Here is a 16,448-nt window from a genome sequence, read left to right as displayed (position 1 = left end):
CATAAACCACACCAGGATCCTCCATTACCCACCTCCCAGAATATTGGAAATAAAAGCAAAAATAAACAAATGGGACCTAATTAAAATTAAAAGCTTCTGCACAGTAAAGGAAACTATAAGCAAGGTGAAAAGACAGCCTTCAGAATGGGAGAAAATAATAGCAAATGAAGCAACTGATAAAGGATTAATCTCAAAAATATACAAGCAACTCCTTAAATATTCTTTTCATTGTGAAGTGCTTTTTGGGAAGATCAATTTTATTTCTCTCTGTGTACCTACAATAGCCTGTGCAAAAACTTGACTAACAGCTGCTTTATTACATTATAAATCTGTTACATGTTCCAATCCCTGACCCAAAACAGGTTAGGAAATTACCAAGGGAATTAATTTTTTTCAAAAAAGCTTTATATATTATTGACGTTTAGCATAGTGCTAGGTACATAATATGTGCTTAAATGTTGGTTGAATGAATTAACTATTCCAAAATTTTAGGACAGTTGATTTTTAACTAATTAATGTATTATTCTACTCCTTTCAGAAAACTTAAGTTTTAGTACTTTACACACATTCTCTGGGTAAAGAATTTCAGTGAGGTTTCAACATTACAGTGACTAATATTTCCAGAAAGTATTATTGGATTTTGTAAACATTATTACATTGACAGCAGGACTCAATTCTGGGGTGGGATAAATGGATTTAAGAAGATTAAAAAAATTTGATTAAAAAAAAGAAACCTGAAGACCAGGTACTGTTTTCTTGAGGTTAGGGGTAGGGAGGGGAAGTTTTCACCTACAAAGAAAGTATGCCTGTAGGAACTAAGAGCTTTAACTTAATCACAGTTGATAAAAGATGTTGAAGTTGCATTTTAAAGTGTCAACATTACTAATTAAATTGCTACCCTAAGTACTTTAAATTCCATTCATTCATTCAATTATTCATCAAATGATTGCCTACAATGTGCCAGGAAATGTGCTAGGGTCTGGGAATATATATGAGAACCAAACACGGTCCCCACTTTTCAGGAACGCAAAGTCAAGTGGGGAAACAGGACAATAGCTCACTATGGCAAAGTATAGTAAGTTCTATGAAAGCAGCACTGTCTGAGTTGAGAAGTGAAGGAAGACCAGGAAAGGATGGAGATTGTTACAGGCAGAGAGACAAGGGCTGTACAGGTGTATAGGCAGCCTTGAATGTAGGGGTAACTGTAGGATGCTCAGAGCTGCTGGAGCCTAGAGGATAGGGTAGAGGATGGAATGTGGGCGGGAAATCCCAGGGGAGGGAAAGAGAGGCTGCCTCACACTGAGACTCAGAAGCAGAGTTAAGGATTTTGCATACTAGGTAATATATTGAAGTTCTTAACAAGAAAAAAACTTCTGAAACATGAGAGGGTTTTTTTTTAAGCACGGAAATCAGCAAGGGGCAATTAAATTGATCCCTGTGGCTGGGGTGGGGTGACACTGGATTGGATGGGTTATATCCATACAATGGAATACTATTCAGCAGTACAAAGTAAAGTACTACAAGGTGGCTATATATGGAGCTAAGAAAGCAATATAAGGGCCACAACTTTAAGCAAAAACAAAACAAAACAAACCCAAATCATAAGAAACACGGTTAAAACAGGAAAGGCACTGTGGAAGAAGCAATGGACACTTGCTATTTCTAGGTACAACTAGGTATTGGTGAGTGACAGCAAGTCAGTGGTTAAGCCTTGACAAAGCTTGATGCCAGCATGTCTGGTCTGGATAACTGAGTAAATTGTGGTGGCCGTCAGTGACGTGTGGACTCAGGATGTGGGCAGGTTCCTGAGCAACCTGGGGGCAATCCAGAAATTAGTCCTAATTTGTGGACAACTGATTTTCAACAAGGAAACCAAGATAATCCAATGCGGAAAAGAACAGGCCATTCAACAAATGATGCCAGGGCAACTGGATATCCATATGCAAAAGAATGAAGCTGGACCCTACCTCACGCCATCTAGTATAAATTAAATCAATATCTGTAAATAATATATCTGCTAACAGAAACTTCTGTCAAGAATACATAAAGAACTCTCTATAACTCAACAATAAAAAGACAAATAACTAAAAATAGACAAAGTATTTGAATAGAGATTTCTCCAAGGAAGATATAAATAGTTGATAAGCACAAAAAAGATATTGAGCATCATTAGTCATTAGAAAAATACAAATCAAAACCACATTGAGACACTACTTTATACTCACTAGGATGTCTAAAATAAAAAAGACAATAACAAACATTGGTGAGGATGTGGAAAACTGGATATCTCATACATTGCTAGTGAGACTGCAAAATTGTGTAGCTGCTTTAGAAAAGAGTTTGGCAGTCCCTCAAAATGTTCAATAGAATTGCCATCTGACCTACCAATTCCACTCCTAGGTATATACCAAGAGAAATGAAAACTTATGTCCACAGAAATCTTGTGCATGAATTTTCATAGCAGCATAATAGCCAAAAATGTAAACAACACAAATACCCATCAACCAGTGAATCAATAAATAAAATGTATTTTTTCCCATACAATGGAATATTATTCAGCAATAAAAAAATAAAGTACTATAAGATGACTAAACCTTGAAAACATCATGTTAAGTGAAAAAACCAAACACAAAAGGCCATATACTGGATACTTCCATCTGTATGACATATCCATAATAGGCAAATGCAGAGAGAGAGAAAATAAATGAGTAGTTGCCAGGGGCTCGGAAAAGGAAGGAATGAAAAGTAACTGCTAATGGGTATGTAGGTTTCTTTTAGAGGTAATGAAAATGTTCTAAAATTAGATAGTGGTAATATTCTCACAACTTTGTGAATATATTAAGAATCACCAAATCACATACTTTAGAAAGCTCACTTTCCCAGTATGTGAATTATATCTGAATAAAGATGTTATAAAAAGTAGAGATCAAAATGGGAAAAAAATAGATCTGACCACCTGAGGAGTAAAAGACTTGCAATATTAAAAACATGATAAACTATACAAATTAAAAAGATTCACAACTCATACCATATGTCATGGAATTGAGGATGCCACTGACTGTACCATGAATTTATACACTGTTAAGAAAGCAAAAGCTCTGAAGATGCAGAATCTCATGGAGGGGACTCACTAAAGTTGGGGTTCCAAGGACTATCTCCTCCATAAATCTACCAGCGGCCACAAAGAAATCCATTTTTAACCACAGCAAAGGGTGAAGAGAGGCAGAAAATCTGAACCACAAGTTTGTGTTCAGACAGGATTTCAGGCTGAATAAATACTATGTTATGCTCTATCTTAGGCAGAAAAGACAATCAGATAATTTAATTTGTATTGGTCTCAATTTTAGACCAATTTTAAGATACCACTGAGATAGTCAAATGTGAAATAAAAGTTTTTCTTAGAATGAAATAAGGTTTAGAAAAAGGCACTGATATATTTAGTATGTAGAGTTCACACAAATCACTTGGATGAATAGTAAACACTAATATAAATGAGCAAGTATTTCGAAGCTCAATTCTCAAAGGAACTAAAATGTCTAATAAACATGAATAATGGTTGAATTTCACTAGTACTTAAGACAGGCAAAAAGGCTAGACTTTCACTTGTGGAAGTCTAGAATGGCATAATCATTCTGTGCAATAATGTGCATTTTAAACACTCAATACTTCTCTTGGAATCTATCCTAAAGAAATAAACATAAACTTGGAAACAATATTTATCTAAAATGATGCTCATAAAAATACTAATTAAAAAAGGGAGAAATAATGTAAATGCCCAATAATGACAGAATCATTAAATAGATTATGGCATACCCATATAATTTTTTTTCAATTTTTATTTTAATTGGAGACTAATTACTTTACAGTATTGTATTGGTTTTGCCATACATTGACATGAATCCGCCCCGGGTGTACATGAGTTCCCCATCTTGAACGCCCCTCCCACCGCCCTCCTCCCCATATCATCCCTCTGGGTCATCCCAGTGCACTAGCCCCGAGCATCCTGTATCATACGTCAAACCTGGACTGGCAATTCGTTTCACATATGATAATATACATGTTTCAATGCCATTCTCCCAAATCATTCCACCCTCGCCCTCTCCCAGAGTCCAAAAGACGGTTCTATACATTTGTGTCTCTTTTGCTGTCTCATATACAGGGTTATCGTTACCATCTTTCTAAATTCCATGTATATGCGTCAGTATACTGTATTGGTGTTTGTTTCTGGCTTACTTCACTCTGTATAATAGGCTCCAGTTTCATCCACCTCATTAGAACTGGTTCAAAGGTATTCTTTTTAATGGCTGAGTAATACTCCATTTTCTATATGTACCAAAGCTTTCTTATCCATTTATCTTCAGATGGACATATAGGTTGCTTCCATGTCCTGGCTATTATAAACAGTGCTGCGATGAACATTGGCATACACGTGTCTCTTTCAATTCTGGTTTCCTTGGTGTGTATGCCCAGGAGTGGGATTGCTGGGTCGTATGGCAGTTCTATTTCCAGTTTTTTAAGGAATCTCCACACTGTTCTCCATAGTGGCTGTACTAGTTTGCATTCCCACCGACAGTGTAAGAGGGTTCCCTTTTCTCCACACCCTCTCCAGCATTTATTGCTTGTAGACTTTTGGATAGCAGTCATTCTGACTGGCGTGAAATGGTACCTCATTGTGGTTTTGATTTGCATTTCTCTGATGATGCGTGATGTTGAGCATCTTTTTCATGTGTTTGTTAGCCATCTGTATTTCTTCTTTGGAGAAATGTCTGTTTAGTTCTTTGGCCCATTTTTTGATTGGGTCATTTATTTTTCTGGGACTGAGCTGCAGGAGTTGCCTATATAATTTTGAGATTAATTCTTGGTCAGCTGCTTCGTTTGCTATTATTTTCTCCCATTCTGAAGGCTGTCTTTTCACCTTGCTTATAGTTTCCTTTGCTGTGCAGAAGCTTTCAATTTTAATTAGGTCCCATTTGTTTATTTTTGCTTTTATTTCTAATATTCTGGGAGGTGGGTCATGGAGGATCCTGGTGTGGTTTATGTCAGAGAGTGTTTTGCAGTTTCTGGTCTTACGTTTAGATCTTTAATCCATTTTGAGTTTATTTTTGTGTATGGCGTTAGGGAGTGTTCTAGTTTCATTCTTTTACAAGTGGTTGACCAGTTTTCCCAGCACAACTTGTTAAAGAGATTGTCTTTTCTCCATTGAATATTCTTGCCTCCTTTGTCAAAGATTAAAGCGTCCATCAGTTCAGTTCATAGGCGCGTGGATTTATCTCTGGGCTTTCTATTTTGTTCCATTGATCTATATTTCCGTCTTTATGCCAGTACCATACTGTCTTGATGACTGTGGCTTTGTAGTAGAGCCTGAAGTCCGGCAGGTTGATTCCTCCAGTTCCATTCTTCTTTCTCAAGATTGCTTTGGCTATTCAAGGTTTTTTGTATTTCCATACAAATTGTGAAATTATTTGTTCTAGCTCTGTGAAAAATACCATTGGTAGCTTGATAGGGATTGCATTGAATCTAGAGTACTTTTGGTAATATATTCATTTTCACAATACTGATTCTTCCAATCCACAAACATGGTATATTTCTCCATCTGTTAGTGTTCTCTTTGATTTCTTTCACCAGTGTTTTACAGTTTTCTATATATAGGTTTTTTGTTTCTTTAGGTAGATATATTCCTAAGTATTTTATTCTTTTCATTGCAATGGTGAATGGAATTGTTTCCTTAATTTCTCTATTTTCTCATTATTAGTGTATAGGAATGCAAGGGATTTCTGTGTGTTGATTTTATATCCTGAAACTTTACTATATTCATTGATTAGCTCCAGTAATTTTCTGGAAGAGTCTTTAGGGTTTTCTATGTAGAGGCTCATGTCATCTGCAAACAGTGAATTTTACTTCTTCTTTTCCAATTTGGATTCCTTTTATGTCTTTTTGCTCTGACTGCTGTGGCCAAAACTTCCAAAACTATGGTGAATAGTAGTGGTGAGAGTGGGCACCCTTGTTTGTTCCTGACTTTAGAGGAAAAGCTTTCAATTTTTCACCATTGAGGATAATTTCTGCTGTGGGTCTGTCATATATATAGTTTTTATTATGTTGAGATATGTTCCTTCTATTCCCGCCTTCTGGAGGGTTTTTATCATAAATGGATGTTGAATTTTGTCAAAGGTTTTCTGTGCATCTATTGAGATAATCATATGATTTTTATTTTTCAGTTTGTTAATGTGGTGTATTACATTGATTGATTTGCGAATATTGAAGAATCCTTGCATTTCTGGGATAAAGCCCACTTGGTCATGACGTATGATCTTTTAATGTGCTGTTGGATTCTGATTGCTAGAATTTTGTTAAGGATTTTTGCATCTGTGTTTATCAGTGATATTGGCCTGTAGTTTTCTTTTTTGTGGCATCTTTGTTAATGTATCATAATTTTAAACAGCTTCTTTGTTCAATATACAATGATATGGGAAACTACTCATGTAAAAAACAGAGGACACAGACATAAAACTGTACACCACTGTGCTACTGCTTTTGCATAAATACACAAAGTACAGAAATAAAGATGGGTAGGAAGTATGTCAAAATATTAATGTGGAGGATCTAAACAGACATTTTCCCAGAGATGACATACAGCTGCCAACCAGAATGGTTATTATCAGAAAGACAACAAATAACAAGTGTTGGTGAAGATATGGAAAAAAGGGAACCTTTAGGTACTATTGATGGGACGGTAAAATGATCAGCCACTATGGAAAACAGTATGGGGATTCCTCAAAAAGTTAAACACAGAACTACCACATCCAACAATTCCACTGTTGGATATTCATCCAAAGAAAACAAAGCACTAATCAGAAAGGATATATGCACCTTTATGTTCATTGTAGCATTATTTACATCAGTCAAAATATGGAAGCAACCTATGTGCCCACCCATCAACAGATGAATGGATAAAGATCGATCTCTCTCTCTCTCTCTCTCTCTCACACACACACAGGAATATTACTCATCCACAAAAAAGAATGAAATCTTGCCATTTGTGACCTCATAGATAGACTGAGAAGGTATCATGCTAAGTGAAATACGTCAGACAAAGAAAGATACATACAGATATTTCAGGTAGTGGTAGTGGTAGGGCAAATAGGTGAGAAAGATTAAGAGGTATAAACTTCTGGTTGCAAAATAAATGAGCCACAATTATGAAATGTACAGTGTGAAATGTACAGGGGAACAGTCAATAATTATGTGATATCTTTACATTGTGACATATTATAAGGAGATTTGTTGTGATGATGTTTGAAATGTATAAAAATATCAAATCTCTACATTGCGTAACAGGAACTAACATAGTTTTGTGGATCAATTATACTTCAAAAACAAACGAACTTGTAGAAAAAGAGATCAGATCTGTGGCTATCAGAGACTGGGGGTGAGGTTGGGGGGAGGCTGAATTAGATGAAGGCAGTCAATATTTCCAGGGAAAAAGAATAAAATACCTAGGAACAGACCCACCTAAGGAGACAAAAGAACTGTATACAGAAAACTATAAGACACTGATGAAAGTAATCTAAGATGACAAAGAGATGGAGAGATATTCCACGCTCCTGGGTTGGAAGAATCAATATCGTGAAAATGACTATACTACAAAACACAATCTACAGATTCAGTGTGATCCCTATCAAATTACCAATGGCATTTTTCACAGAACTAGCAAAAAATTTCACAATTCGTATGGAAACATAAAAGACCCTGAATATCCACAGCAAACTTGAGAAGGAAGAATGGAGCTGGGGGATTCAACTTCCTGATTTCAGACTATATTACAAAGTCATCAAGACAGTATGTTATTGCCACAAAAACAGAAATATAGGCCAATGAAACAAGATGGAAAGCCTAGAGATAAACCCATGCACCTATGGGCACGTTATCGTTGACAAAGGAGGTAAGAATAGACAATGGGGCAAAGACAGACTCTTCAATCAGTAGTGCTGGGAAAACTGGACAGCTGAGTGTAAAAGAATGAAATTAGAACACTTTCTAATACCATATACAAAGAGAAACTCAAAATGGATTAAAGATCTAAATTTAAGACCAGAAACTTTAAAGCTCTTACAGGAAAACACAGGTAGAACACTCTGACTTAAATCACAGCAAGATCCTCTATGACCCCACTTCCTAGAGTAATGGAAGGAAAACAAAAATAAACAAGTTGACCTAATTAAACTTAAAAGCTTTTTCACTGCAAAGGAAACTATAAACAAAGTGAAAAGACATCCCTCAGAATGGGAGAAAATACTAGCAAGTGAAACAACAAAGGCTTAATTTCCAAAATTACACAAGTGACTCACGCAAGTCAATATCAGAAAAACAAACAACCCAACTGAAAAGTGGGCAACCTTCCAGTTCAAGATGGTGGAGCAGAAGGATGTATGCTCATCTCCTCCTGCCAGAACACAAAAATTGCAACTAGATGTTGAACAACCCTTGACAGGAGGATGCTGGAACCCACCAAAAAAAGATCCCACATCCAAAAACAAAGAAGAAACTGCAGAGAGACCGTAGGAGGGGTGCGATCATGATAAACTATACCTGCCAGGTGGGTAAACCACAAAATGGAGAACAGTAATACCAAAGAAGTATTACTGTTCTGAAAGTTCAGAACCCCACATCAGGCTTCCCAGCCTAGGGATCTGACAAAGGGACTGGGAATACCCAGGGAATCTGGCCTTGAAGGCCAGCAGAATTTGATTACAGGACTTCCACAGCACTGGGGGAAACAGAGACTATAGTCTTGGAGGCACAGTCAAAATCTTGTGTGCACCAAGACTCAGAGGGAAGGAGCAGTGACCCCACAGGAGACTGAACCAAAACTACCAGCCAGTGTTGGAGGGTCTCCTTTGGTGGCAAGGGCTGGCAGGGGCTCACCCACAGGGATGGGAGCACTGGCAGCATCAAGTCAGGGAGGTTCCCCTTGGCACAAACTCTCTTGGAGATCTCCATTAACTACCATTAACTAGCCTGTAGAACCCAGGGCTGGGTCGCCTCAGGCCAAACAACCGCAATGGAGTGCAACCCCACCCATCAGCAGATAATTGGATTAAAGCTTCACTGAGAAAGGCCCAGTCTACCATCAGTTCAGTTGCTCAGTCCTGTCCAACTCTTTGCGACCCCATGAATCACAGCACACCAGGCCACCCTGTCCGTCACCAACTCCCGGAGTTCACTCAAACTCATGTCCATCGAGTCGGTGATGCCATCCAGCCATCTCATTCTCTGTCGTCCCCGTCTCCTCCTGCCCCCAATCCCTCCCAGCATCAGAGTCTTTTCCAGTGAGTCAACTCATCGCATGAGGTGGCCAAAGTACTGGAGTTTCAGCTTTACCATCAGTCCTTCCAGTGAACACCCAGGATTGATCTCCTTTAGAATGGACTGGTTGGATCTCCTTGCAGTCCAAGGGACTCTCAAGAGTCTTCTCCAGCACCACAGTTCAAAAGCATCAATTCTTTGGCGATCAGCTTTCTTCACAGTCCAACTCTCACATCCATACATGACCACGGGAAAAACCATAGCCTTGACTAGACGGACATTCGTTGGCAAAGTGAATGTCTCTGCTTTTTAATGTGCTATGTAGGTTGGTCATTACTTTCCTTCCAAGGAGTAAGCGTCTTTTAATTTCATGGCTGCAGTCAGCATCCACAGTGATTTTGGAGCCCAAAAAAATAAAGTCTGACACTGTTTCCACTGTTTCCCCATCTATTTCCCATGAAGTGATGGAACCAGATGCCATGATCTTAGTTTTCATGATGTTGAGCTTCAAGCCAACTTTTTCATTCTTCTCTTTCACTTTCATCAAGAGGCTTTTGAGTTCCTCTTCACTTTCTGCCATAAGAGTGGTGTCACCTGCATATCTGAGGTTATTGACATTTCTCCCGGCAATCTTGATTCCAGCTTGTGATTCCTCTTGCCCAGCGTTCCTCATGATGTACTCTGCATATAAGTTAAATAAGCAGGGTGACAATATATAGCCTTGACATACTCCTTTTCCTATTTGGAACCAGTCTGTTGTTCTATATCCAGTTCTGTTGCTTCCTGACCTGCATACAGGTTTCTCAAGAGGCAGGTCAGGTGGCTGGTATTCCCATCTCTTTCAGAATTTTTCACAGTTTATTGTGATCCACACAGTCAAAGGCTTTGGCATAACTCATTAGAGAAATGCAAATCCAAACTACAATAAGGTATCACCTCACACCAGTCAGAATGACCATCAAAAATCTACAAATAATAAATGCTGGAGAGGATGTGGAGAAAAGGGAACCCTCTTGTACTGTTGGTGGGAATGTAAAATGATACACCTACTATGGAAGACAGGAGCGTCCTTAAAAATAGGAATAAAAAACTACCACATGACCGAACAGCCTCACTTCCAGGCATATACCCTGAGAAAATCCTAACTGAAAAAGATACATATACCCCAATGTTCACGGAAGCACAATTTACAATATCTAGGACATGGAAGCAAACTAGATGTCAATTGACAAACAAGTGGATAAAGAAGCTGTGGTGCATATATACAATGGAATACTACTCAGCCATAAAAAGGAACACATTTGAGTCAGTGCTAATGAGGTGGATGAACGTAGGGCCTATTACACAAAGTGAAGTAAGTTAGAAAGAGAAAAACAAGTATTGTATATTAATGCATATAAATGGATTCTAGAAAGATGGAACTGATGAACCTATTTATTTGCAGGGCAGCAATGGAGACACAGACATAGAGAATAGACGTATGGAACCGGTTGGGGGGGGCAGGAAGGAAAGGGTAGGACAAATGGAGAGAGCAGCATGGAGACATATACACTACCATATGTAAAAGAAATAACCAGTGGGAATTTGCTGTTTGACACAGTGAACTCAAACCAGGGCTCTATGACAACCTAGAGGGGCGGGATGGGGTGGTAGGGAGGTGGAAGGAGGAGGGAACATATGTATACCCATGGCTGGTTCATGTTGATGTATGGCAGAAATCAACACAATATTATAAAGCAATTATCCTTCAATTAAAAATAAATACATTAAGAAAAAAACTTCCATGGATAAACTTTTAGTTATAAGGTAAATAAGTAATAGGGATGCAACGTAAAACATGCTTAGTATGATTAACACTGCTCTATGTTACATAGGAAAGTTGCTGACAGAGTAAATCCTAGGATTTACCATCACAATAAAAATTTTTTTCTGTCTTTAATTTTATACCTAGCTAAGATAACAGCTGTTTAGGTGGCTCAGTGGTAAAGAATCCACCGACCAAGCAGGAGACACGAGTTTGATCCCTCCGTTGGAGAGATTCCCTGGAGAAGGAAATGGCAACCCAATCCAGTATTTTCGCCTGGGCAATCCCACGGACAGAGGAGCCTTGTGGGCTATAGTCCATGGATTCGCAAAGAATCAGACACAACATAGTGAATAAACAACAACAAACTATTGTAATAACCATTTCATGGCCTATGAAAATCAAATCATCATGCTGCACATCTTAAACAGTGTTATATGTTGACTATAGCTCAATAAAACTGGAGGAAAAAATATTTGCTGTGGATATCACTAGGTAGTGGGATATCAAATAATTTTCACAGTTTTCTTGGAATTCTTTTGCATTTTCTAATATTTTTACTTTGGAATGGTTCAGGTTAAAGACTTAAATATAAGACCTGAAACTAACAATAGCATAAGAAAACACAGGGAAAAGTTCCTTGACAATGGTCTTGGGAATAACTTTTCAGATATCACACAAAAAAACATAAGCAACAAAAGCAAAATAAACAGCTGGGACTACCTTAAATTAAAAAGAATCTATAAAACAAAAGAAACAATCAATAAAATGAAGAGGCAGCCTACAGAATGGTAGAAAACATTTGCAAACCATGTATCAAATAAGGGGTTAATATTCACAATATATAAAGAACTCATACAATCCAATAGCAAAAAAATCAAACAATCTGATTTAAAAGTGGGCAAAAAGAAATGTCCTGAATAGCCATTTTTCAAAGAAGACATACAGATGGCCAACAGGTGCATGAAAAAATATGTAACACTACCAATCATCATGGAAATGTGAATCAAAACCATAATCACCTAGTACCTGTCAGAATGGCTATTATCAAAAATATAACAAATAACAAGCATTGCCAGGATATGGAGAGAAGGGAACCCTGGTACACTGTTGGTGGGAATGTAAATTGATCAGCCACTATGAAAATAGTATGGAGACACCTCAAAAAGTTAAAAATAGAACTATCATATGATCTAGTAGTCCCCACTTCTGGGTATGTATCTGAAGGAAATGAAATCACCATCTCAAAGATATATCTACATTTCCACTGTATGTGAGGCATTATTGCCAACAGCCAAGACATGGAAACAACCCAAATGTCCACTGACAGATGAATGGATAAAAACAGTGACACATCAGTTCAGTTCAGTTCAGTTCAGTTGCTCAGTCGTGTCCGACTCTCCGCGACCCCATGAATCACAGCACGCCAGGCCTCCCTGTCCAAAACCAACTCCTGGAGTACAATCAAACTCATGTCCACAGAATCGGTGACGCCATCCAGCCATCTCATTCTCCGTCGTCCCCTTCTCCTCCCGCCCCCAACCTTTCCCAGCATTAGAGTCTTTTCCAGTGAGTCAACTCGTCGCATGAGGTGGCCAAAGTATTGCAGTTTCAGCTTTAGCATCAGTCCCTCCAATGAACACCCAGGATTGATCTCCTTTAGAATGGACTGGTTGGATCTCCTTGCAGTATAAGGGACTCTCAAGAGTCTTCTCCAGCACCACAGTTCAAAAGCATCGATTCTTCGGCGATCAGCCTTCTTCACAGTCCAACTCTCACATCCATACATGACCATGGGAAAAACCATTGCCTTGACTAGACGGACCTTGGTTGGCAAAGTAATGTCTCTGCTTTTTAATATACTATCAAGGTTGGTCATAACTTTCCCTGACACATATATGAATATTATTCAGCTGTTAAAAATCAGGAAATCCTGTCACTTGTGACAATATAGATGGACCATGACAGCATTATGTTAAGTGAAATAAGCCAGAGAGAGAGAGACAAATACTGTATGATCTCAATTACATGTGCTAAAGAAGCTGAACTCATAGACACCGAGAGTGGAAGAATTGTTACTTGGGGCTGACAGGTGGGTAAAATGGGTATATATTGGTCAAAGGGCACCAATTTTCATTTCGTAAGATGAATAAGATATTAAGAAGAGGTGGCAAGAATACACAGAAGAACTGTACAAAAAAATCTTCACGACCAAGATAATCACGATGGTGTGATCACTCACCTAGAGCCAGATCCTGGAATGTGAAGTCAAGTGGGCCTTAGAAAGCATCACTACGAACAAAGCTAGTGGAGGTGATAGAATTCCAGTTGAGCTATTTCAAATCCTGAAAGATGATGCTGTGAAAGTGCTGCACTCAATATGTCAGCAAATTTGGAAAACTGAGCAGTGGGCACAGGACTGGGAAAGGTCAGTTTTCATTCCAATTCCAAAGAGAGGCAATGCCAAAGAATGCTCAAACTACTGCACAATTGCACTCATCTCACACGCTAGTAAAGTCATGCTCAAAATTCTCCAAGCCAGGCTTCAGCAATGTGAACTGTGAACTTCCAGATGTTCAAGCTGGATTTAGAAAAGGCAGAGGAACCAGAGATCAAATGGCCAACATCTGCTGGATCATGGAAAAAGCACGAGAGTTCCAGAAAAACATTTATTTCTGCTTTATTGACTATGCCAAAGCCTTTGACTGTGTGGATCACAACAAACTGTGGAAAATTCTGAAAGAGATGGGAATACCAGACCACCTGACCTGCCTCTTGAGAAACCTGTATGCAGGTCAGGAAGCAACAGTTAGAACTGGACATGGAACAACAGACTGGTTTCAAATAGGAAAAGGAATACGTCAAGGCTGTATATTGTCACCTTGCTTATTTAACTTATATGCAGAGTACATCATGAGAAATGCCAGAATGGAAGAAGCACAAGCTAGACTCAAGATTGCCGGGAGAAGTATCAATAACCTCAGATATGCAGATGACACCACTCTTATGGCAGAAAGTGAAGAGGAACTCAAAAGCCTCTTGATGAAAGTGAAAGAGGAGAGTGAAAAAGTTGGCTTGAAGCTCAACATCATGAAAACTAAGATCATGGCATCTGGTTCCATCACTTCATGGGAAATAGATGGGGAAACAGTGGAAACAGTGTCAGACTTTATTTTGGGGGGCTCCAAAATCACTAAGGATGCTGATCGCAGCCATGAAATTAAAAGGCTCTTACTCCTTGGAAGGAAAGTTATGACCAACCTAGATGGCATATTAAAAAGCAGAGACCTTACTTTGCCAACAAAGGTCCATCTAGTCAAGGCTATGGTTTTTCCCGTGGTCATGTATGGATGTGAGAGTTGGACTGTGAAGAAAGCTGATCACCGAAGAATTGATGCTTTTGAACTGTGGTATTGGAGAAGACTCTTGAGAATCCCTTGGTCTGCAAGGAGACCCAACCAGTCCCTTCTAAAGGTGATCAGTCCTAGGTGTTCATTGGAAGGACTGATGCTAAAGCTGAAGCTCCAATACTTTGGCCACCTCATGCGAAGAGTTGACTCACTGGAAAAGACTCTGATGCTGGGAGAGATTGTGGGCAGGAGGAGAAGGGGACAACAGAGAATGAGATGGCTGGATGGCATCACTGACTTGATGGATGTGAGTTTGAGTGAACTCTGGGAGTTGGTGATGGACAGGGAGGCCTGGTGGGCTGTGATTCATGGGATCGCAAAGAGTCGGACATGACTGAGCGACTGAACTGAACTTTGGGTTTAGTCTGCTCTTCCTTTTTTAATTCCTTATGGTTTAAAGTTAGGGTACTGATTTGTGATCTTTCTTCTTTTTGAACGTAGGCATTTATAACTATATATTTCCCTCCCAGCACTGACTCTGAAGCATCCTATAAGTTTTTGGAAAGTGAAAAAGCTGATTTAAAACTCAACATTCAAAAAAACTAAGATCATGGCATCCAGTCCCATCACTTCAAGGCAAATAGATGGGGAAACAATTGAAACAAGGCAGAGTTGATTTTCCTGGGCTCCAAACTCACTGCAGATGGTGACTGCAGCCATGAAATTAGAAGATGCTCCTTGGAAGAAAAGCCATGATACCATATTAAAAAGCTGAGACATTACTTTGCCAACAAAGGTGTCTTGTCAAAGCCATGGATTTTCCAGTAGTCATGTGTGGATGTGAGAATTGGACTATAAAGAAAGACGAGGACTGAAGAATTGATGTTTTTGAACTGTGGTGCTGGAGAAGACTCTTGAGAGTCCCTTGGACTTCAAGGAGATCCAACCAGTCCATCCTAAACGAAATCAGTCCTGAATATTCATTGGAAGGACTGATGCTGATGCTGAAACTCCAATGCTTTGGCCACCTGATGCAAAGAACTGACTCACTGGAAAAGACCCTGATGCTGGGAAAGATTGAGGGCAGGAGGAGAAGGGGACGACAGAAGATGAGACGGTTGGATGGCATCACCAACTCAATGGACATGTGTTTGAGTAAGCTCCTGGAGCTGGTGATGAACAGGGAAGGCTGGCGTGCTGCAGTCCATGGGGTTGCACAGAGTCAGACATGACTGAGCAACCGAACTGATAATTTTTTGGAATGTGTTCTTTCATTTCCATTTAAGTTTTTTCTAATTTCTCTGTGCTTTTTTCTTTGACCCATTGGTAGTTGTTTGTTTAATTTTCACGTATTTCTGAATATGTGAGCATGTGTTAATTTTCACATATTTGTGAATTTTCTAGTTTTGCTCTTTATTCTGTTGTGATCAAAAAAGACATTTTGCATGATTTCAATCTTTTAAAATCTATTGAAATATATTTCGAGGACTCACATATGGTCTATTCTGGAGAATATTCCATGAGACTAACTACATTTGTATATACCACACTAGAATTTTGTTGTCCATTTAGGTACGCAGGCCAATAACCATATACATGTGAATGAAGCTATAAGGACTAAATGTGCTTTTAATACATCATTTTTGTTTCATATTATCACATTATTTAATTATATCATAATGTATTTAGCCAATATATTATACAGTTTATAATTTTTTCCAGCACAATATTGGACTCTGATGATTATGGCATCAATAAGCACCTAGCTAAGATACTTAACTACAATTACTGATTACTGCTTTGGGGAGATAAATATTTCAAATTCTTTCAATAAAAATCTTACAAAGTGAAGCCAGTAAGTAAGTGGTAAAGGTATAAAAAAAAAGAAATTCATAAAAATCTTACCTTGAATTTTCTTGAAAACTCTGGAATTCATAAACTTTAGAAATCTGTCTGCATAAAAGCTGGGTCTATGAACCGAAACAGTGTCC

At 38.6% G+C, this 16,448-nt stretch overlaps 1 protein-coding gene across 3 annotated transcripts in view; it reads right to left on the bottom strand.

Moving 5' to 3' along the window:
- Nucleotides 1-16,448, bottom strand: part of PIP5K1B (phosphatidylinositol-4-phosphate 5-kinase type 1 beta) — a 356,657-nt gene that overhangs the window by 103,883 nt on the left and 236,326 nt on the right. For all 3 annotated transcript variants that reach the window (XM_088837923.1, XM_088837922.1, XM_055428357.2), the window contains one exon: nt 16,363-16,447. In XM_088837923.1, coding sequence (XP_088694049.1) covers nt 16,363-16,447 — 85 coding nt within the window. The remainder of the gene's footprint in view (nt 1-16,362; nt 16,448) is intronic.

This window comes from Moschus berezovskii, chromosome 7 (genome assembly GCF_049115385.1).
Source record: "Moschus berezovskii isolate FMDL1 chromosome 7, NW_MosBer_1.0, whole genome shotgun sequence".
Lineage (NCBI taxonomy): Eukaryota > Metazoa > Chordata > Mammalia > Artiodactyla > Moschidae > Moschus > Moschus berezovskii.
Note: the sequence above shows the minus strand (reverse complement) of the source record. Positions and strands in the feature narration are given on the sequence as shown.